Source organism: Juglans regia, chromosome 4, assembly GCF_001411555.2.
Source record: "Juglans regia cultivar Chandler chromosome 4, Walnut 2.0, whole genome shotgun sequence".
NCBI lineage: Eukaryota > Viridiplantae > Streptophyta > Magnoliopsida > Fagales > Juglandaceae > Juglans > Juglans regia.
In genome coordinates, this window is record NC_049904.1 from 1,353,653 (window position 1) to 1,374,156 (window position 20,504).

Consider the following 20,504-nt stretch of genomic DNA (forward strand, 5'->3'; position numbering starts at 1 on the left):
TATCTTTTTTTTTTTTTTATAATTTATTATGATGCAGTTATGTTATTTATATTTCTTATCTATCTATATATAGTTAAGAAAATATAATTTTTTTTATAATGCAGTTATCTTTTTTTTTTTTCCCTCTCCACTGAGCAAATGTCCAAGTGATTACTACAAATATATTTATACGTTTGAAGAAAGTCCAATGTGAAAGACAAATAAACTACTAGTATATTTACTAATATTCATGTAAATGGATATATATGAGGGTTGTTGACCACAAATATGCAAGTACGTACACCCACCGTGGTCTGCTTATTTACCAAATCTCTGTTTTTTAACTATGTACTCCAATGCTTATTTATCAAATCTTTCTATTTTTTTATTATCCTATTTCAATATCATATGAAATTAGATAATAGATTTATAAATGAAATATAATAAATAATTTTTAATTATCTAATACCACATCATTTTATAGAATAATGATAATTGAAAAGATTATGCTACAGTCACCACTCTCAGCTCCTCCTGCTGGGAGCTAGCGTTAGTTATAAGATTTTTTTTTTGTTTTTTGCTTTTCCATACAAATAATATATATATATATATATATATATATACTAAGAAACAATCCCGGATGCGTTAGTCTTGGAATGCACCTGACATAACGATTTAAATAAAAAAATAAATAAAAAGTTAGTAACTTATTTGTCTGGAAAAATAAACTACAAGGTTAAATAAAGACAAAAAATCAAGATTAAAAAAATCTAAATTTTAGTAAAGTATAAACATTGGTCTGCATCCATATTGAATTATCTATTTATTTTTTATATAATAATAAAATATTATTAATTTAATATTAAGAACCTTTTAGTAAAATATGATCTTTCATTAAATTCAATAAAAAAAATTACACGTCAAATGATCAAAGATCTTAAGAACTTTTTGATCAAATATGATCTTTCATTAAATTCTACGAAAAAACTACACGTTAGATGGTTAAAGATTTTAATGACCTTTTAATAAAATAAGATTTAATGAAAAAAAAAAAGGAAAAAATAATAAAAATTCCTAGAGTAGAAATGAGTAGAATTAAGTAATTTAACTGCATACACGCAATAATTACAACTGGCCGGGCATTATTATTTTCCAGAGTGTCGTACAAACTAAGGATCTCAGCTCTTGCATGCAAAGAGGAAAAAAATGTCATTTTCTACAACCAAAGGAGACTAGGAAGAAGAGTCGAGCGACAAAATCATTAATCTTGTGGCTCTCATCTCTTAGCAACTGGATCGATGAATTGGTCATTACCGGACGTCAAAGTCTTCCGAACTTAGAAAATTCAATCCCTCCTCCACTACGGAACTTGATGTGGCCAGAGCACATTGAGAGCTACGTAGGATCCATCTCATGGATTTAATGGTGTGATACTGAAAGACAACAGAGTAGAATAGACAGCACTGTGTCGCCGTTGGTGGTCTGTAATTTCCAGGGACCAAGTATTTTTTGTCCTGCTTGAACTTTGACTTCTTCAACTCTCCCATCTCCATATTTCACTCGGTGAGAGAATAGTACCTAACGACCAAAATTCTCCTTTAAAGTTCTGATAAATTGTTGTTCTTGTGCTTTACGTCTTTGATCAATCCTTACGTCGGCTCTCATTCATACTTCCATGACTTTATCACTTTGTTTTTTTGCTTTCCTATGTCTGATCTTATTTCCTGATCATGTTGCTCAATCTCAAAACGTTGAATTCGTCTTTCATGGATTCAAAGGTCAGGAAGCAAGTCTCATCACAGAGGGAGCCTCTTTTACCAAGCCCACTGGTTTACTTCGGCTCACCAATCGATCAAACTTCGTTACAGGCCATGCATTCTATACCAAACCCGTTCCGATCATTAACAGGAGTAGTTCTTCTTCATCCCGAAACGCTTATTCTTTCAGCACATCTTTTGTTTTTTGCATAATCCCCCCAGGCTCCGGCAGAGGTGGTCATGGTTTTGCTTTCATTTTGTCTCCCGACAAGCACCTTCCTGGAGCTCAGGATGAGCATTACCTTGGAATTTTCAAGGAATCCAACGATGGAAATTCTTCCAATCATATATTTGCTGTTGAATTTGATACGGTTAAAGGGTATAACGAGCCTTCCGATTCTGAAGGAAACCATGTGGGGATCAACATCAATGGCATGTCTAATCCCGTGGCAGCTAGACCAGCTGCTTATAGTGAGCAGGGCAATGAACAAAACGAAAGAGATATTAAATTGGAGAGCGGTGATCGTATTCTTGCCTGGATAGAATATGATGGGCAGCAAAAAGTTGTGAATGTTACAATATCTCCAGCAAAGAAACCGAAACCGAGCAAACCCCTCATTACTCTGCAAAAAGATCTGACTTCCATTCTTTTGGATAGCATGTATGTTGGTTTCTCCGCATCAACGGGCGAGAAATCAAGCTCTCATTACATCTTAGGATGGAGTTTTTCGACGAAAGGAGTTGCTCCTCCACTAAATCTTTCACAACTTCCTGCGCCACCTCCAGAGGAGAAAAGTCTATCTTTCAAACCCCAAGTTACTGCAGTGACTGCCACTTTATCTGTTTTAACGATTATTTTGTTGGGACCCTAGTAGCTTGTATTAATTGAATTTTTCTTGAGGTATTTGTATTAATTGAATTTTGAAATAGTGTTGTCACATTGATTTTCATATATAAAATAAAATGTATTTAATTTTTCTTTGAAGGATAGACTAATAATGTATTTTTGGTATGGTTAGGAGGTCCATAAATATTGGGTCGTTGACTCTATTATTATTCTTCATATGGACACGCAACCAATGAATTAAATACGGAATTTGATTGGAATGAAATTTCAAAAGATGAATGATTGATACGGCTTTTATTATTTAAATGGTTTGTCAACCTTCAATTGTTTCCTGCTTTTTTTTTTAAAAAAAAAAAAACCCTTCAATTCTTTCAATCTAGAATCTTATAATATTTATTTTCTCTGTTTTATTACTTCTTACTTTTTAAATTAGTATTTGGTCAGACCCAATTACAGTTTATTTATTTATTTATTACTGGCCTGTTCGTTTTGAAAATCAAAACCAGTAGTCTTTTGAAGATGGAGTAGAAATGAGCTTTTCTACTTTTTCTTCTATGCGATCCAGCTGTTGTCCTATAGCATGGAGGGTTAGATTAATAAAATTATTTTGTTCGATAATGTTTGTAGTTTCTTTGAAAATATTTGTCTCCATGGACTCATTGCTGGATACTTTGATGGGGGAGGCTTTTACCTCAATCCCTTACGAGAAATAAGAATTGCTGGATAATATTATATATAGCTAGATACATTGCGGGTAATGAGGAATATTTTTCACTGATCCTAAACTTACAAGTTGAGTCCACAATCAGATTTAACAATATTTTGGCATTGGAATTGCTTAATTTCATGTGTTGAAAATGATTATCATTGTCATGAAGCTCCTCTAAGTTTTTCCTTGCAACTTTTTTTTGCTAAGTTTAGTATTTTTTATGTAACGCTTCAATGGAAGGCCCAAACCACATAACCTATACTCTAAAATGACTAGTCAATGATACAATTGGAACTTCATTGAAACTTTATAAAGAGCAATAACTTCTCATTCCCAAGTAATGTGGGATCTCATACACCACCTGCTCTTATCCATATCATATGGGGTATCACACCTTATATGCACCAACTATTCCTCAATTCGTTCGGTTCTTACAATTGTTTTGGTTTCTACTAATCCAATTAACTAATTTATTTGTTGAGTTTCTCTTCTTTTTATTCATTAATTTGTTACGTTTTGATCTAAAACATCCATAACCAAATATATACTTGTCTAAGAATTATTTTATTTTCAAGTCGGTACGTAGAATACACCTAATAAAATGCTTACATTGTATAATTTGATTTCAAAGATATATTTTAAAATTCGAATGATTTGATTTACACAGATAATATAATTTTTCTTTGCTTCAACACCGCATTATATATTCATCACATGTGACAAATTCTCATTTCTTTCACAAAAATTCCCACATGCATTATTAGGATAAAAAATATCAGTTCAATATTTTATATACAATTACCAATAAATCATGTTAACGTCGTGTTTCGTATGCCTTTGGGTCAGGTTCCAGCAACTCAAGTCTTCAGATTGGGCCTGCAAAAATAGAGAAGAAGGTAGCTGGGAGAGGGTGGCCTTGGGGCCGGGAAGTCTCCGATGCCAAAGATAATATCGTCTTTTAGAAGTTTGTAAATAATGAAAGAGTCTAGGAATCAGAGAACATATCTCGTACCTGGAACTGGAAGTTGCTATTTATACAGAGAGTCTAGGGGGGAAAAATCGTGCCTCTGCAACGACGTCATTAATTTGGCGTGTAGCTCGAGTAGCAGTGTTATTAATGTGGCATGGTTTCCCGATTTGCTTTACCTTCGTTGGTTCGTCAATGTCTCCATGTCGGAGGATCAAGTGTTCTCTGTCTTTCTCATTCTACCATGTACAAGTCCTCATGAGCTTAGTGTGGTTGAGCGACGTTAGACCTGTCCGTCCCATCAATTATTATTGATTACTTTTTTTTTATAGACGACTTACTTTATGAGCAAGTTTGGATCCTAGGGCTGAGTATCTGGTCAAAGTCTAGTGAGCTTGTGAAGTGGGAGGAAATCTCCTTACAGATACCATATGAATATATCTTTGCGTCCCTAGTTAGGTAAGATTAGACTATAAAATGGGTAAAGCACCAAAAATCTTTGCCAAGTCTTTGAACATTTATCCCAAATTTTAGTCCCTAAAGCAAGCTCCTAATCACAAAAATAACATGAAAAAAAAGAGATCAAAATCTGTGTCATATTATAAATGTCTAAAATATGTCTATTAATTAAATTGGTAAACAAATATAAACATAGAGGCCGATAGTTTCAGAAAACAGACGTGCATGGAAATTAAAGATGGTTGAGTGAAAAACGTCTGGACAAGCTCATAAATTTATAAAAGAAAAAGGAGGCTAATCCTAAACTTGTCGCCATTGATGTATGTTACCAGCTTGTTTATCATGATGAGATGAGTTGAGATAAAAATTATAAATTAAATAAAATATTATTTTTTTATATTATTATTATTTTAAAATTTAAAAAAATTAAAATTATTTCTTATATTTTATATAAAAATTTAAAAAATTATAACGACTAAATAAAATGAATTAAAATGAGTTAGAAACTTTTGTACGGTAACCGGACCTTAATTTCCTACTTACCTTTACGCCTCAAATTGGGATCTTGCGCAATTGAAAAACATTAATATACGCATGCATCTCTCTCACCATATATATTATAATATATATATATATATATGTATGTATATATTACTACTCCATCAGCATGCTGAGAAAGACATTATGCAATCCACTATTGAAAAACATACTATTTAGGTACGTAGGTCTCTTTATGATTAATTATCAATATAATTTTAATAAAGATATTGTTAACGTTGTGTTTTGTACACCTTTGAGCTAGATTTCAACAACTCAGGTCTTTAGAATTGGGCTAGCGAAAATTAAGAAGAGGGCAACTGGAAAAGGGTGGCCTTGGGATCGGGGAGTCTCCGATACTAAAGTTGGTATCGTTATCGTGTTTTGAAAGTTTGTAAATAATGAAAGAGTTTAGGAATCGGAGAGTGTTTCTCATACCTGGAGATTGCTATTTATACTTGGAGTCTGGGGGTACAGATCGTGTCTATCCCCATGGAGTCCATGTTCTTTGTACTGTTTCTTTTGTTAGAGTCTTTTAATGTGGAGTGCCTCTGCGATGAAGTCATTAATGTGGCGTGTAGTTAGGGTAGTGGTGACATTAATGCAGCGTGGTTCCTCGATTTGCTTTATCTTCGGTAGTCTGTTGATATCCCCATGTCAGAAGATCAAAGGTTTTCCTTCTTTCTTGCTCTGCCCTGTACAAGTCCCCATAAGCAGAGTGTGGCCGAGTGACGTCAGGCCTATCCATCCCATCATTCATCATTTCTTATTTTTTCTTGTAGGCGATTTGCTTCATGGGTTGGTTTGGGCGCTGGGGCCGGGTATCGAGTCAAGCCCTTTGTTTACTTTTCTCTATTGTTTCCTTCTTCTCCCTTTTTTTATGGCCTGTCTGGGGGTTATATCATAGGAATTATGGGATTGGCGTTAGGTGGAGGGAATTGTCGTTATTCAGAGCTTTACGGTTCACCTCGCTAGCGCCCAACCTATTCTCGACAACCCTGCTGCTAACAATTCTCCTGCTTATACTGTCTTCGCTCACCCTTGTTAGGTAGTCGTCCTTTTGGGGCCTTTAGCGATACTGTTGGACTAGCCCGATGTTTCTTGACTTCTCTTTTACACCGATTTGCTCATTCTTCCCGTCTGTCTCTTGGATGTGCTTTACCCCGCCAAGTCTCCCCGTTCTTCCTTTTTTGTTTTGTTGTGCTATATTCTGGCATGTAAAAAGAAGAGAAGTGTTGTTAGTGTTCATTGGCTTTCGTCTGCTGCCGCCGGCTTCCTCGGGGGAAAGGTCGGGAAGTGTTTTGCTAACTCGTCTCTATGTCCCTCCGAGTAGCACCGTGGCCATGGAGTTGAATATAAATAAACAAGGCTGTTTTTGCTACACTGGGTGTCGTGTAGCCTGTTATTCAACTAGGCTATTTGGCCTTTGAGGTGGTGCACCCGTTGTTTTGACGTTTCATCTTTGGAGACTTTATTCATGTTGGGTAGTCGAAAGACTAGGCCCACACTCCATTAGGAAGAGTCGGGATGCCTTAAGTCAAACCCACCCATTTGATTCCATGAAGAGGTAACTTCTTCGGACGGCCGTGTGGCCAGTCTTCTCTTTCGCGGCTATGGGAGTCGAGGTAAGTATTCGGGCATCAATGTTGGACCCGCTCTCCTCCGCGGCAGGGTCCGAGCAGCCTCCGGCTCAACTCGCCCCTATTCCCCCGCGGGGCGGTAATTTGTTTAGGAATTCTAAGACTAAAGCCACTCCTGCTTACTGACATCGCAGGAAAATGTAAGATTTGGGTCAGGCTGGCGCTGAACCTACTCTTCGATCGCAATGGAGGTTGGGCTAAGAATTCAGACCGCTAAGGGGCTAGAACCGCACTCTTCCGCCTGGGGGAGGGGGTTAAAGAAGCCTTTGGCGTGACTTATCCCTTTGAATCCCACGGGAAGGTAAGTTTTTGGGTAGTTTGTAACTGGACCCGCTCCCGCCCATTGACGCTTACGAAAAAGGTAAGCTTTTGTCTTCAGGCAACTGAGGACTGGTCTGCACTCCGCCGAAGAAGGGATAAAGCAGCCTTAGGTGTTACACTCATCCCTTTGGTACCCCGCGAGAAAGGTAAGTTCAGACAATGATATAAATGGTCCACTCTTTGCCACGATAGGGGTCGGGATAAGTTGTTCAAGCCGCCTAGGGGCATGACCCGCTCTCCATTGCTGGAGGGGTAGAACGGCCTTTGGCCTAGTTCTCCCCTCTATCCCGTGGGAGGTACGCTATTCAGGCAGTTTGAGACTGGACCCACTCCCGCCCATTGATATCACAGAGAATGTAAGTGTTGGTCAGGTTGGGCTGAGCCCACTCCTCGTTGCAACGGATGTTGGGGTAAGTTGTTTGGGCTGCCAGGGGCAGGACCCGCTCTACATCACAGGAGGGGTAGAGCGGCCTTCGGCCTAGCTCTCCCTTTGATCCCGCAGGAGGTACGCTGTTCGGGCAGTTCGGAACTGGACCCGTTCCTACCTATTGATACTCTCAAGGAATGTAAGTCTTTGTCTTCGAGCCTCCGAGGGTTGGCTAGCACTCCGCCGCGGGAAGGATGAAAGGGCCTCTAGTGTACTCCTCCTTGTGGTACCCCGTGGGGGAGGTAAGTTTTTCGGACACCAATGTGGCTAGTTCACTCTTCACTGCGATGGGGGTCATGGTAAGTTGTTCGGGCTGCTGGGGGGGCGGGGGAGGACCCACTCTCCATCGTAGGAGGGGTAGAGCGGCCTTCAGCCTAAGTCTCCCATTGATCTCGCTGGAGGTACGCTGCTCAGGCAGTTTGGAACTGGACCCACTTCCGCCAGTTGACATTGCAGGGAAGGTAGGCATTGATTTGGTGATGATTTTGTCATTCCAGATTACGTTAATTATAGATTGTATTGTCGGTGTTTTGTTAATAACGCAAAAGTTCAAAGTAAATGTGTTGCATTGTCGTGGAAAATTATACATTTCATTAAATAACAAGAATTTACAGTATTTAAATAATGCATTACAGGATAAGGGAAGATGGAGCCTTTAGCCGGAGAGCTTTCACCCTTTCAATGAGGATTCTGCTGGTGGTGAAGTTGGCGACCAACATGGTCACCACCAGTGCATCATCATTGAGGTAAATGACCCCTTCATCGTTTGCCTCCTAAAAGGAGATAACCGGGGTCGGCTCGGCCCTTCGCTTTCTGTGCTTGGCTGGGTGTTATTTCGTTGAATACACCTCATGGTACAGAGCTCGCTTGGAGTGTACCTTTTTGCATGAGGAGGAAGTGCCCTCGCCTGCGAATCCTCGCACTATTGTCTGGATTTCCCAAGTGGAGGTCCCCCTTACGGTGGTGAGCGGTGGCGATCTTGATGCGGCCCTCGTGCTGGTGGTCATTGCCGAGGGCTTTCCTCCCTTCTTCGTCAATCAACTCTGTCCATGCTCCTTTCCGTCGACCTTCCCCTCATTTCCTGCTCCAGTCTTGAAAGCGGGTCAGTCGAAGCGGGGTCTCGGCCCCCTCATCTGAGCTTCCTCCCTTCTCTTGTCATGGGAGCTCTTTTCCGGCTTCTCATAGACCTTAACCTTGGATGGGACCCTTGCCTTTCTCTTCGCCCTCTCCAGCTCCATCTTCCTTGGCTCCATTAGGACCCGAAGAGTGTCTTCAGCATTGATGAAGTTATCGGCCTGACCCATAAACTCGTGCAGCGTCATGAGAGTTCGTCTTGCCAGTTCAGTCATGAATAGGGATCACGGCTAGACCCCTCCCAGAAGCACTACCAGGGTTATTTTCTCGTCCTGGTCATCGGTGTTCATGCGCTCCCTATTGAATCGGGACAGATACGTCTTCAAGTTTTCCTCCTCTCCCTGCTTGATTGTGAGGAGGTACGTTGCTAGGCGTCACCTTCGTCGACTTGACATAGATTGGGTCAAAAATAGTCTAGCCAACTCTCCAAAATTGTTTAGAGAGCTGGGCACTAGAGACCCAAACCATACTCTTGCTGACACCTTTAGGGTCAGCGGGAATACCCTGCATGCTGCCTCCCCCGAGAAACCATGCAATGTTATGTGAGTCCTGAAGGTTTCCAGGTGCTCAATGGGGTCCCTCCCTCCATCGTACATCTCCATGGTGGAGAACCTGAACTTTGGTGGTAAGGGCACAACCATCATCTCCTCCATGTAAGATAGATTAGAGCTCGTAAGTAGGTGGTCCACTAACGAAGATGTGCCCACCTTTATTGCAATATATATATATATATACATATATATACATATATATACATATATATATACACACACAATTATACCATATTATATATGTAACAATGTAACTTAATATGTAATAATAAATAATATGTTAATAACTGAATATTAACACTCTTGTTTAAGAGTAAGTTTATATCAAGGAAACATAAATAATAAGATTAAAATTTTATATTATATTAATTTATAATATGTATAATATATATATGTATAATATAAAAAAATAAAAAGATATATATTTTGATTCGATTCAGTTTAATTCGATTTTCAAATCATGAAAACTGGGATCGAATTGGTTGTAATCGAATCGATTCTCAGTAACTGAAACCTACCATTGAACCAAACTGAACCGGTCAGTTCGGTTCAGTTTGATGGGTTGCCAGTTTTTACTTTCAACCCTCCTATTGATCTTTATAATAGAGTTGATCGCCTTAATTTCTACTGCTAGATACCATTGGGTTAATAATGCTATAGGAAATTAAATAAGTTTTAGCCAATTCATAATACATATACTCGTCTTGTTAATTTAGGGATTTTGGTATGCCTATTACTACCAGTTACCCTGCGTATGAAGGTGAGATTTGAAGTCCCCGAGGAGGATATCTCTGATGTTTAAATTGAGAGAAATGATATTTACAGTCGTGAAGTGCTCAAGTGTTGAACAATCTATTTGAAAAAAATGAGTAAATACAGGACCACATAAAAAAATTATTTTTTTAATAGTAAACTCTACGCTTTTTCAAAATGATTGTGTGAGGCTTATGCACCCACGAATGTACCAAGCATTACTCTTAAATTAAATCCTTGTGAATCTCTAAAGAAAGGAAAAACCAAAGAGAGACTCCTTCGGCAATTCAGCTTACCTCCCTTGTCCTATATATCATGGGAAATGGGAAATACAATGGGCCTCTGACTTCCGTGGCCTGGCACAGGCATGTCCCCATGTGGCCATTTTGGGACATTAAATACGATAACACTTCTAGGCATGTGGAAATCCCTTTAGACCTAATTCAACTATATGGTCTGACAGAAAATATATATTTTTAAATTTACTCTTAAAAATATTAGAGGATAAATAATAATATATTAATGATTTGATATTAATATTTGTATTTTTTTTTAAATAAACCTCATTGTATTCAATTTCAAGTCGTAACTGTATCAGTATACATTTTGTCTATCCTCAACTGATTAGTAATACACTCAGGGCCTTCCTCAATCCAATACAAATAATTCACCCCATGTACAACCCTTTTTGCTAGTTGATGAGCAACCTCATTACCTTCTCTATGAGTAAACCCAATCTCCCACCCTAGATAGAGTCTCAGTTTCTGCTACAGATCTTCCACCAGATGACCTAGACTTGAATCATTCCTCTCTCCCATCTTCACAGCTTCGATCATACCTTATGCATCCCCTTCAATTATGACCTGTCTCACTCCCAACTCTTCACATAGGACCATAGCCTCCCACATGATAGAACACTCAGCCCCAAAGGCACCATAGTTGCCTTCTCTTATAATAGAAGCTACAACAAACACTTGACCCCTTCCATCTCTTAAAATCACCCCAATACCCAACTTTTTAGAAGACACATTGATAGCTGCATCAAAATTTGCCTTTAATTTCAATTCCTTAGGTTTCTTCCATCCCCTATCAAATTTGTTGCCAACATCAATTGCATTTGGATTTACTTCCACCTCATTTTTCCCTCTAGCCATTTTGAATTCCTCATATCCTGCTATTGACCACTGTACAATACTAGCAGGATCTGCAAATTTTTTATCGAAGACCATTTTATTCCATCTATGACATATATTCCTTATTATTAGAATCATCTTCTCAATGCTTTCCATTGTGAGTTTGTTGTACAGTTCCTTCCATAACTGGAAAAAACTTTCCATACCCACTCTCCATTTTTGCACAGGGCTTCCCCTCTTTGCCCATACATCCGTGGCTGTTGGGCACCACCAAATAGCATGCACAGCATATTCTTCTTCGATCAAACAAATTGGACACAAGGCATTATTCACTATCTTTTTTCTGCCATAAGTTTTGCTTTGTAGGCAGAATATTGTTTGCCAGTTTCCACAGAAAGTGTTTTACTGCCCCAGGGAAGTGTAATCTCCATATCTGCTTCCATATAGTTTCCTCTCTGCCCCCCTCTGAGGTTTCCCCTTCCCCCTTCCTCCTATCTTGCTGGAGCATATGGTAGGTACTTCTAAAAGAATACTTGCCATTACTAGTTTGATCCCAAATTAGTCTATCATCTGCACCCATGGGGATAATAGGCAAGGCAAGTATCATTTCAGCTTCATCCTCTTCAAAAACCTGTCTCACCAACTCCTCCTTCCACCCTTTAACTGAGTCATTAATCAGTTCACTCACTCGAGTTTCAGCATTTAGCACCTTCACTTGAGTTTGAACACAGCTAGTCATAAGCTTAGGCAACCATTTCTGTCCCCATATATGTATGGATTGACCATTTTCCACCCTCCATCTCATACCTCTCTTTATCACCCCCATAGCAGTCCACACACTCCTCCAAATGAAAGAGGGACATTTACCTAATGAGGCACCAAGAAAGGAGGAATCTTTTAAATATTTATCTTTAAAAAGTCTAGCCACCAGAGAATTAGGGTCTTTGAGCATACACCACCCCTGTTTGGCAAGCATAGCAAAGTTAAAATCCTCAAGCAATCTAAAACCCAACCCACCATGCATTTTACCCTGCCCCAATCTGCTCCATTTCCACCAATGGATTCCATCTTCTTTTTTATGATGAGACCACCAAACTTTAGCAAAGAGCTGTTCAATTTCCTCACATAGCCTCTTAGGCAATTTAAAAACACACATAGTGTATGTGGGAATTGCTTGCAACACAGTCTTAATAAGGACCTCCTTTCCTGCTTTTGAGACGAAAGCATTTTTCCAATTTTGAACCCTATTCCACACCCTTTCTTTAAGGCCCCTCAATGCATTATACTTGGATCTGCCCACAATAGCTGGCAAACCAAGGTAGTTTTCATATCTATCACAAATAATGGAACCAGCTTCTTTGAGTATCTCATTTCTATCACATTCCTTCGTGTTTTTACTAAAAACGATGGAGGTTTTTTGCTTGTTTAACTTCTGCCCCAAGGCCTTTTCATAACACTCAAGGATGAAATACATGTTCCTCCATTCCTCAACTGTAGCCTTCCCAAAAAACACACAATTATCTGGAAACAGCAGAAGATTTACCCTTAAGCCCCTCTAACTGCAGCCACCCCTTTAATCACCCATTCCCCTTCAGCTTTCTTAAACAAGTGACTTAAGCCTTCTGCACATATTAAAAACAGATAGGGAGATAAGGGATCTCCTTGTCTTAACCCCCTCGAAGGAATGATTTTCTTCACTGGTTTGCTATTAACCACCACTGAAAAACTGACAGTTTGGACACATAGCATGAGAAATCTAGTAATCTTCTTCCCAAAGCCCAATCTGAACAACATAGCTCTCAAAAATGGCCACTCAACTCTATCATAGGCTTTAGATATGTCAATCTTCACACCCATACTACCAGACTTTCCTTTATGCTTGGTTTGCATTGAATGAAGTAATTCAAATGCAACCATAATATTATCAGTAATAAGCCTATCAGAGATGAACGCACTTTGAGTTTGTGAAATAACATCAGGCAATACCTTTTTCACTTTATTTGCAAGGACCTTTGAAATCACCTTATATAAGACATTACAAAGGCTGATTGGTCTGAACTCCATCACAGTCCTAGGCATCTTCACCTTTGGGAACAATGCTATGAGTGTGTGGTTTAAATCTGCCACCATAGTTCCCCCATTTAGAAAATCCAACACAACATCACTAATTTCAGAGCCAACTGAGTCCCAATGCCTCTGATAGAACCTAGCCCCAAAACCTTCTGATCCAGGGGATTTCCAAGGTGACATCTGTCTCAGGGCCATTTCTACCTCCTCTCTTCTAAAAGTTCCTTCAAGGCCCATCCGCTTCTCACTGGAAATTTTAGGCTCACTATCTGATATACATCTTTCAATATCAGCTTCAGAGGGATTAATGGAAGAATACACTCCTGTAAAATACTCTCTAAAAGCCCCTTCAATAGCTTCCTGTCTCCTCACAGTACACCCATGCACATAAGCTATTTCAACTATAGTATTCTTTTTTTTTTCCTTTGGCTTGGACATGCGTGAAAAAACTTAGTATTACGATCCCCATGTTGCAGCCAATGAGCCTTAGCTCTTTGCCTCCACCAGTTATTCTCTTATTCCAACAACTCCTCCAACTCTCTATTCACATGTCCTATTTCATCTACATTAGAAGGCCCTTCTTGTTCTTTCATTTCTTTGAGTTTTTCAGAAAGAATCTTGATCTTTACCCCTCTCGTCGAATTCTTCCCTATAGACCATTTTCTTTTCAGAGAGCCTGGTTGCATGACTTTAGACTCCTCTGAACACTTAAGAGACTACCTCTCATTCCCTCATTCCTCTTCCACACCTCTTTCACAGTGTCTCCACACTCCTTTTCCTGATCCCAGCTCAATTCATAAAGAAAGGGTCTCTCAAATCTTCCCTCCAAGGAGCTGTCATCATAACAAGAGAGCAAAACAGGAAGGTGGTTGGAGCTCCAAGCTACCACTGTTTCTACCTCCACCTTGTTATAACCCATTCTCCATACTTGGTTAGCAACAGCATGATCAAGCCTTTTTTTTACAAAAGACCCATTTGAGTGGCCATTGCTCCAATTATACTTGGTACCCCTCCATCCAAGATCACTCAACCTACCAAGAGATAAGACATTTCTGAACTCCTCCATCTGACTCTCTCCTCTCATTCCCCATTTTTCATCTTGAGAAATCGGCTCATCGAAATCATCAATTATGCACCAACCCATCTCTGATGGAGGTTTTAACATTTGCAACAATTCCCAAGATCCCTTCCTTTTGGTAGTTTCTGGATGCCTATAAAATCTTGTTAGTATCCCTTACTCTCCCCATTCATCTTCATCCAAAGGCTAATATGCCATTGAGATAAATTCATCAATTCAACCTCTCCCATATTCTTCCATAGCATTAACAGATCGCCCCTTAACCTTCTCGGTTCCACGATCATACAACCTTCAAATCCCAATTTCCTTTGAATTATTTCTACTTTGTTAGATCTCAACTTTGTTTCCATTATAAAAACAAAGTCTGACAACTTTTCCTTTGCAATCTTATAAGGACCTGAACTGTCCTAAAGTTGCCAAAACCTCAACAGTTCCAGCTTAGAACCCTCATTGATCTTGGCAGGGCTGCCTAGCAGCACCTGCCCACAAAAGTGAAGTAGCATCTTCTCTTGTATCCACCCTCAATTTCTTAATATAATCCCCTTCTCTTCCCACCTCTTCCTCTTCCCTAACCATCAACCTTTTACCTACCACTAACCTTTGCCTGAAACTATTTGTTTTCCCCATTTTTCTTGCTCTCCTCTTCCAAGTCTTTTTAACCTCACTCTTCTTTACTTTCACACTCCCCTCATGAAATTGACTAGGCCCTTCCCCTTCCATCATTTCTCTTCCCTCCTCTTCTATTTCTGCAATCCCTCCCACCCTAATCATCTCTATTATGGATACCTCACCCTCATGTTTTTCCTTCTCCACCTCTTGGCTCTCCATACACTCCCCTTCTTTCCTGACCTCCTTAAACACCTTGACCCTCACCTCCTTTGACTCAACCTCCTCTTCATTACCTCCCATAGAAGCTGATCCCCCCCCCCCCCCCCCCCCCAACAGTCATATCATTTGCACTTCCCTCACCCTTAAAAGCTCTTTCCGAGTTAGCATTCCATATCTCATTTCTTCCTACACCCCCTCCCTTATAATTCTTTCTTTTAAAGCCCCCTCTCAGCTCTTAACCACGAGCCAAACTGCTCCTGAGCTACATTCCCAATCCCCTTGCCCTCACCCTCCCTCACACAACCCTTCTCTCCATGGATTAACCAACCACACTGAAAGCATAGCTTGGGCAGCTTCTCGTATTTAAGATTAGCCCATACATTTGTTTCATTTACCTTAATCCATCTTCCTCTAACCACAGCCCTTCTCAGAGGTATCTCCACCCTTACCCGTAGGAATTCCCCCCAACCAATACCATCACCTGGCACATCCACATCTATCAATCTTCCAAGTGACTCTCCAATCACTTTTCCCTTCTCTTTCATCATGCAGAACATTGGCAAATTATGGATCTGAATCCAGAACCACTCACTTTCGAACTTCCACTCATTTCGCTGGGCAAAATTCTCAAATGTCTTAAGTGCAAACAGGTGGTTGTCAAACAACCATGGTCTACCATCTAGCACTCGCAATTTATCACTCAAAGATTGGAAGGTAATCACAAATTTATTATCGCCTATCTCACGAAATTCAGCAGGCTTGTTGATCCTCCAAATCTTCCCCATCGTGACTGCTAAAATCTCCATTCCAATTGATCTTTCCATGCATATCTTCCCCACAATACTTTGTTCCCCACACTCCCATACATCCTGCTCTACTTCTTTTCCAACATCAACAACAAGCATCTCCTCCTCCGAGAGCCTAAACTTCTCCCATTGTGCTTCCAGATTCTTCATTCCTCCTTCAGATGACTCTTCCATGGCACCCCATGCAATCCTTTCTCATAGTTAGTTAAAACTGTTTTCCACCACCTCACTTTCTAGAGAGAAAAAGAGAGGAGACTCAATTCGCTATGATATTAATATTTGTATTTAAGAATAAGTTTATGCCAATGAAGTATAAATAATAAGATTAAAATTTTATGTTTTATTAATTTTATAATATATATAGTATATAATATATATGATATAAAAAATTATATATATATATATATATATTAGTTGGAATCGATTTTTAAATCACAAGAATCGGGATTGAATCAATTAAAAAATCAGTTTAGATTTTTGAGAAACAAAGTTGATCGAACCAGTATTGAACCAACCTTGGTCTGGTTCGATGGTTTTAGCCATTTTTTGAGTTTTTTCTTTCGTCCCTAGGGAAGAGGATGATTCTTCCTTCCCACCACTCATTCAAGGTTTCTCACTTTCTCCTTTACTGCACTACTGCAAGAAAGCTCATGAATGCTAAGAAAGCACTTCCTAAGAGGTGACACTATAAGGAATAATATTTGAGTAGTGCTAGTTGTATTTATTGTTGAGGAATAATTAAATATTGTCTGTGGACAAGGTCTTAAATATTTTTATAAGGAATGAGCAATCTTCTCTTGTAGAACCAATTTTATGATATGAGTTAAGCTCATAAATTTCTTCGCTTATAATTTTACTTATTATTTTACTTGCAATACTCAATTTTGTTATGAAATGTTATGCAAAACAAACACACCAACGATAGAAAATAAAGTAAAAACACACGATCAAGAATACGACACACAATATATGTGGTTCTGCAAATTGCCTACGTCCACAGACCTGCAGAAATCTTATTAACCAGAGGATATTATATTCACTCAATCTCAACTCACATTCTTTAGGGCATTTTGCTCTCTCACATAATATGCACTCACTAGATAATTTTTCTCTCTGAAAATATGCTTAAGACCATCCAACATAAGTCTAATATGATATATTTATAGCGAGTGGCGTTAGAAACCTAATTTGGAAAAAACTGCGTACTTCGCTAGAGCGGCGTGTCGAGTGCGCTTCGAGCGAACAATCAAATGAACATTGGCTCGATAAGAGTGTCGAGCAAGGATCGAGCGAACACTAGGATCTATGTCTCGCTCGAGTGGAGTGTCAAGCAGGACTCTCGGACTTGAGGCTTCGCTCGAGCGGTATGTCGAGGGATGTCGAGCGAACTTGGCTCAAGCCAACTGTCAAGCCAACTTTCAGTAAACACTTTTTTAGCTCTAAAACCAGTCTCCACATATATCATAACAATCTCTCACTTGGAGACTGGGTCTCTATATGCTAGCCACTATTTTCAGCCAAGCCCTATCATCTCTGTAGCTCACAGCTCCCTTCTTCAAGCTAGAAGACGTACTGAAGTCAAGCCCGACTTCAGTCTTTCACATAGTCGCCCTTAACCAGAGGAGATTACAATTACTCAATCTCAACTCATACTCTCTAGGATTTTTTGCTCTCTCACACAATATGCACTCACTAGACAATTATTTTCTCTCAAAATATGTTTAAAATCATCCAACACAAGTCTAATATGATATATTTAGCAAAAACTGCGTACTTTGCTCTAGCAGCGTGTCGAGCGCGCCTTGAGCGAATAGCCAAGTGAACATTGGCTCGAGCGGAGTGTCAAGCGAAGATCGAGCACACTAGGGTTTGTGTCTCGCTCGAGTGGAGTGTTGAGCGGTACTCGAGCGGGACACTCGGACTTGAGTTTCGCTTGAGTGGTAGGTCGAGTGATGTCGAGCGAATTTGGCTCGAGCCAACTGTTGAGCCAACTTTCAGCAAACACTTTTTTATCTCCAAAACCTGTCTCCACATATACCTTGATAATTTTGTTAGTTTTTTTTTAATTTCAAATTATCATGATTTTCAGTATATCAATAACTGACATATAGAGAAATAAGTTTTTTATAAATATTTCTTAAGTACATTTATAGTATTTGCCATAATTACTTGGGCCTAATAAGATATCAAGACATATGTGCTTAATTTGTCCAAAAAGTGGATGGACGAACTAACTTATTACATGAAGGTTTGTACATAGATATTAATTATTATTTGTCATCTCGAGACTAATGTGGGTTATACTGATCTAAACTCACAGGCTCATTCATGCTCATCGGCTTTCTCACAAACTAAAGCCCAATTAATTTTCATTACCTTCTCTGGTCAACTTCAATAATGTAGTGTGTAGATGGCATTCATTCTTATACAAATGATGAAGTGGCCCCGACCCTAGCTTGTATTATTTGAATTTTTCTTTTGAGGGATTTGTATTAATTGAATTTTGAAATAGTGTTGTCTCATTCATTTTCATATAGAAAATGAAATGTATTTATTTTTTCTTTGAAATACAAATAGTGGGTTGACTCTTCATCTTCTTCATAATATGGCCACGCAAGCTACGCAGTTGGAAGGATACCTATTAAATCCAATGAATTAAATACGGATTTTGATTGCAATGAAAATTCAAAAGATGAATGATTGATACGTAGGACTTTTATTATTTAAATGGTAATCTGTCAACCTTCAATTCTTTCAATCTAGAATCTTATAATATTCAGAATATTATATTCTCTCTGTTTTATTACTTCTTTCTTTTAAATTAGTATTTGGTCAGACCCATTTACAGTTTATTTATTTATTTGATCAGATGATCTCTAAGGCATGAAAAAGATATTTAGAATTTTATTTTTCATTTCCTTATAGTCTCGTGTTTCACTTTCATGCCACGTTGGATCAATCTAGTATATCAACATGATCCCACCATATTTATTTATAACTTTCTACCAAAACTTTAGTTTGAATGATTAAATATCAAATCCCGGCACAATTATATATACTTTCATGCAACGACTATTTTTCAAATAGTTATGTAAGCATTCTTTCGAACTATATTTAAAATTGTCGTCGAACGGTTTTTTTTTTTTTTTACTTTCAAATGTTTTTTTTTTCAAATGATGTATTTCTTTACAGAAGGTCTAGTTCGTTCAAACGCATAAAAAACCGCATCCATATTTTGAGATGAAATTTAAATTTCATCCCAAATAAGTACTTTTAGGGATGAAATTTAAATCATCCCTAAAATATTTCGTATCTAAAGATCAAATCTTTGATAGTAATTTTCACCGATGTAACATATTATTTATAATGAAACTTATTATAATTATAAATAAAATAAAATAAAATTATATATAATTTTTTATATTAGAAGCAGCTTCTATGTGTTGAGCAAAAGAATTAATCGGCTAGTTTACAAATAGACTATTTTTTTTTTTAATTATAATTAAAAGTGTTTTTTGATTTACCAGTAAAATATAATAAATAATTCCTAATTATCAAATGCCACGTCATTTCATAAAATGATAAAAATTGAAGGGAGCATGCAACAGTCACCACTCCCAGCTCTTGATCCCGTTTGGAGCTAAGCGTAGCTATAGGATTTTTTTTTTTTTTGCTTTTTCAAACAAGTATAATATATATATATATATATATATATATATATATACACACACGATAGGGAACGACTCTGGTTGCATTAGCTCTGGAGTGCATATGATATAATGATTTACATAAAAAAAGTAAAAAAGTCAGTAGCTTATTTATCTGAGAAAAGAAAATATAAGATTAAAAAAAGATAAAAAATTAAGATTAAAAAAAATTTAAACTTTAGCAAATTATGAGCATTGATCTGCATCTATATTGAATTATCTATTTTCTCTTTATATAATAATAAAATATTATTAATTTAATATTAAAAGTCTTTCGATAAAATATGATCATTTATTAAATTTTATAAGGAAGCTACACATTAAATGGTCAAAAATTTTAAAGACATTTTGGTAAAATAAGAGTTTTTATTAAATTCTATAAATAACTTACACATCAAATGATCAAAAATTTTAAGGATGTTTTATTAAAACAGAATTTAACGAAAAAATTATAAGAAAAATTAAAGGAAACATATTAAAAATTACTATTCATATAATTAGATACTTACTTATTATACTATTAGAGTAGATATGAGTCGAATTAAGTAATTTAACTGCATACAGGCAATAATTACAACTGGCCGGGTCATTATGATTTTCCAGAGTTTCGTACAAATTTAGGATCTCTGCAAGGGGAAAAAAAATGTCATTTTCTACAACCAAAGGAGACTAGGAAGAAGATTCGAACTACAAAATCATTAATCTTGTGGCTCTCATCTCTTAGCAACTGGATCGATAAATTGGTCATTACCGGGCAAAGTCTCCCGAACTTAGAAACTTCAATCCCTTCTCCACTACGGGAAC

At 37.9% G+C, this 20,504-nt stretch overlaps 3 protein-coding genes across 3 annotated transcripts; 1 reads left to right on the forward strand and 2 right to left on the reverse strand.

Annotated features, from left to right (window-relative positions):
- Window positions 1-1,110: 1,110 nt before the first annotated feature.
- On the forward strand, window positions 1,111-2,831 carry LOC108995119 (lectin-domain containing receptor kinase VI.3-like). The gene has a single exon (XM_018970622.2). The coding sequence runs from the start codon at window positions 1,655-1,657 to the stop codon at window positions 2,606-2,608; it is 954 nt and encodes a 317-aa protein (XP_018826167.1). The 5' UTR covers window positions 1,111-1,654; the 3' UTR covers window positions 2,609-2,831.
- An 11,117-nt stretch (window positions 2,832-13,948) lies between these two features.
- Window positions 13,949-14,425, reverse strand: LOC118348283. The gene has a single exon (XM_035689643.1). It carries the CDS (start codon window positions 14,423-14,425, stop codon window positions 13,949-13,951), a length of 477 nt encoding a protein of 158 aa, XP_035545536.1.
- Window positions 14,426-15,402: 977 nt separating this feature from the next.
- Window positions 15,403-16,167, reverse strand: LOC108995139. Its single transcript, XM_018970640.1, has one exon. It carries the CDS (start codon window positions 16,165-16,167, stop codon window positions 15,403-15,405), a length of 765 nt encoding a protein of 254 aa, XP_018826185.1.
- Between the last annotated feature and the right edge of the window lie 4,337 nt (window positions 16,168-20,504).

Bases quoted from the DNA above. Each gene is read 5' to 3' on its own strand.
- LOC108995119 (XM_018970622.2), top strand. From the start codon at position 1,655: ATGACTTTATCACTTTGTTTTTTTGCTTTCCTATGTCTGATCTTATTT.
- LOC118348283 (XM_035689643.1), bottom strand. From the start codon at position 14,425: ATGGGTTGGTGCATAATTGATGATTTCGATGAGCCGATTTCTCAAGAT.
- LOC108995139 (XM_018970640.1), bottom strand. From the start codon at position 16,167: ATGGAAGAGTCATCTGAAGGAGGAATGAAGAATCTGGAAGCACAATGG.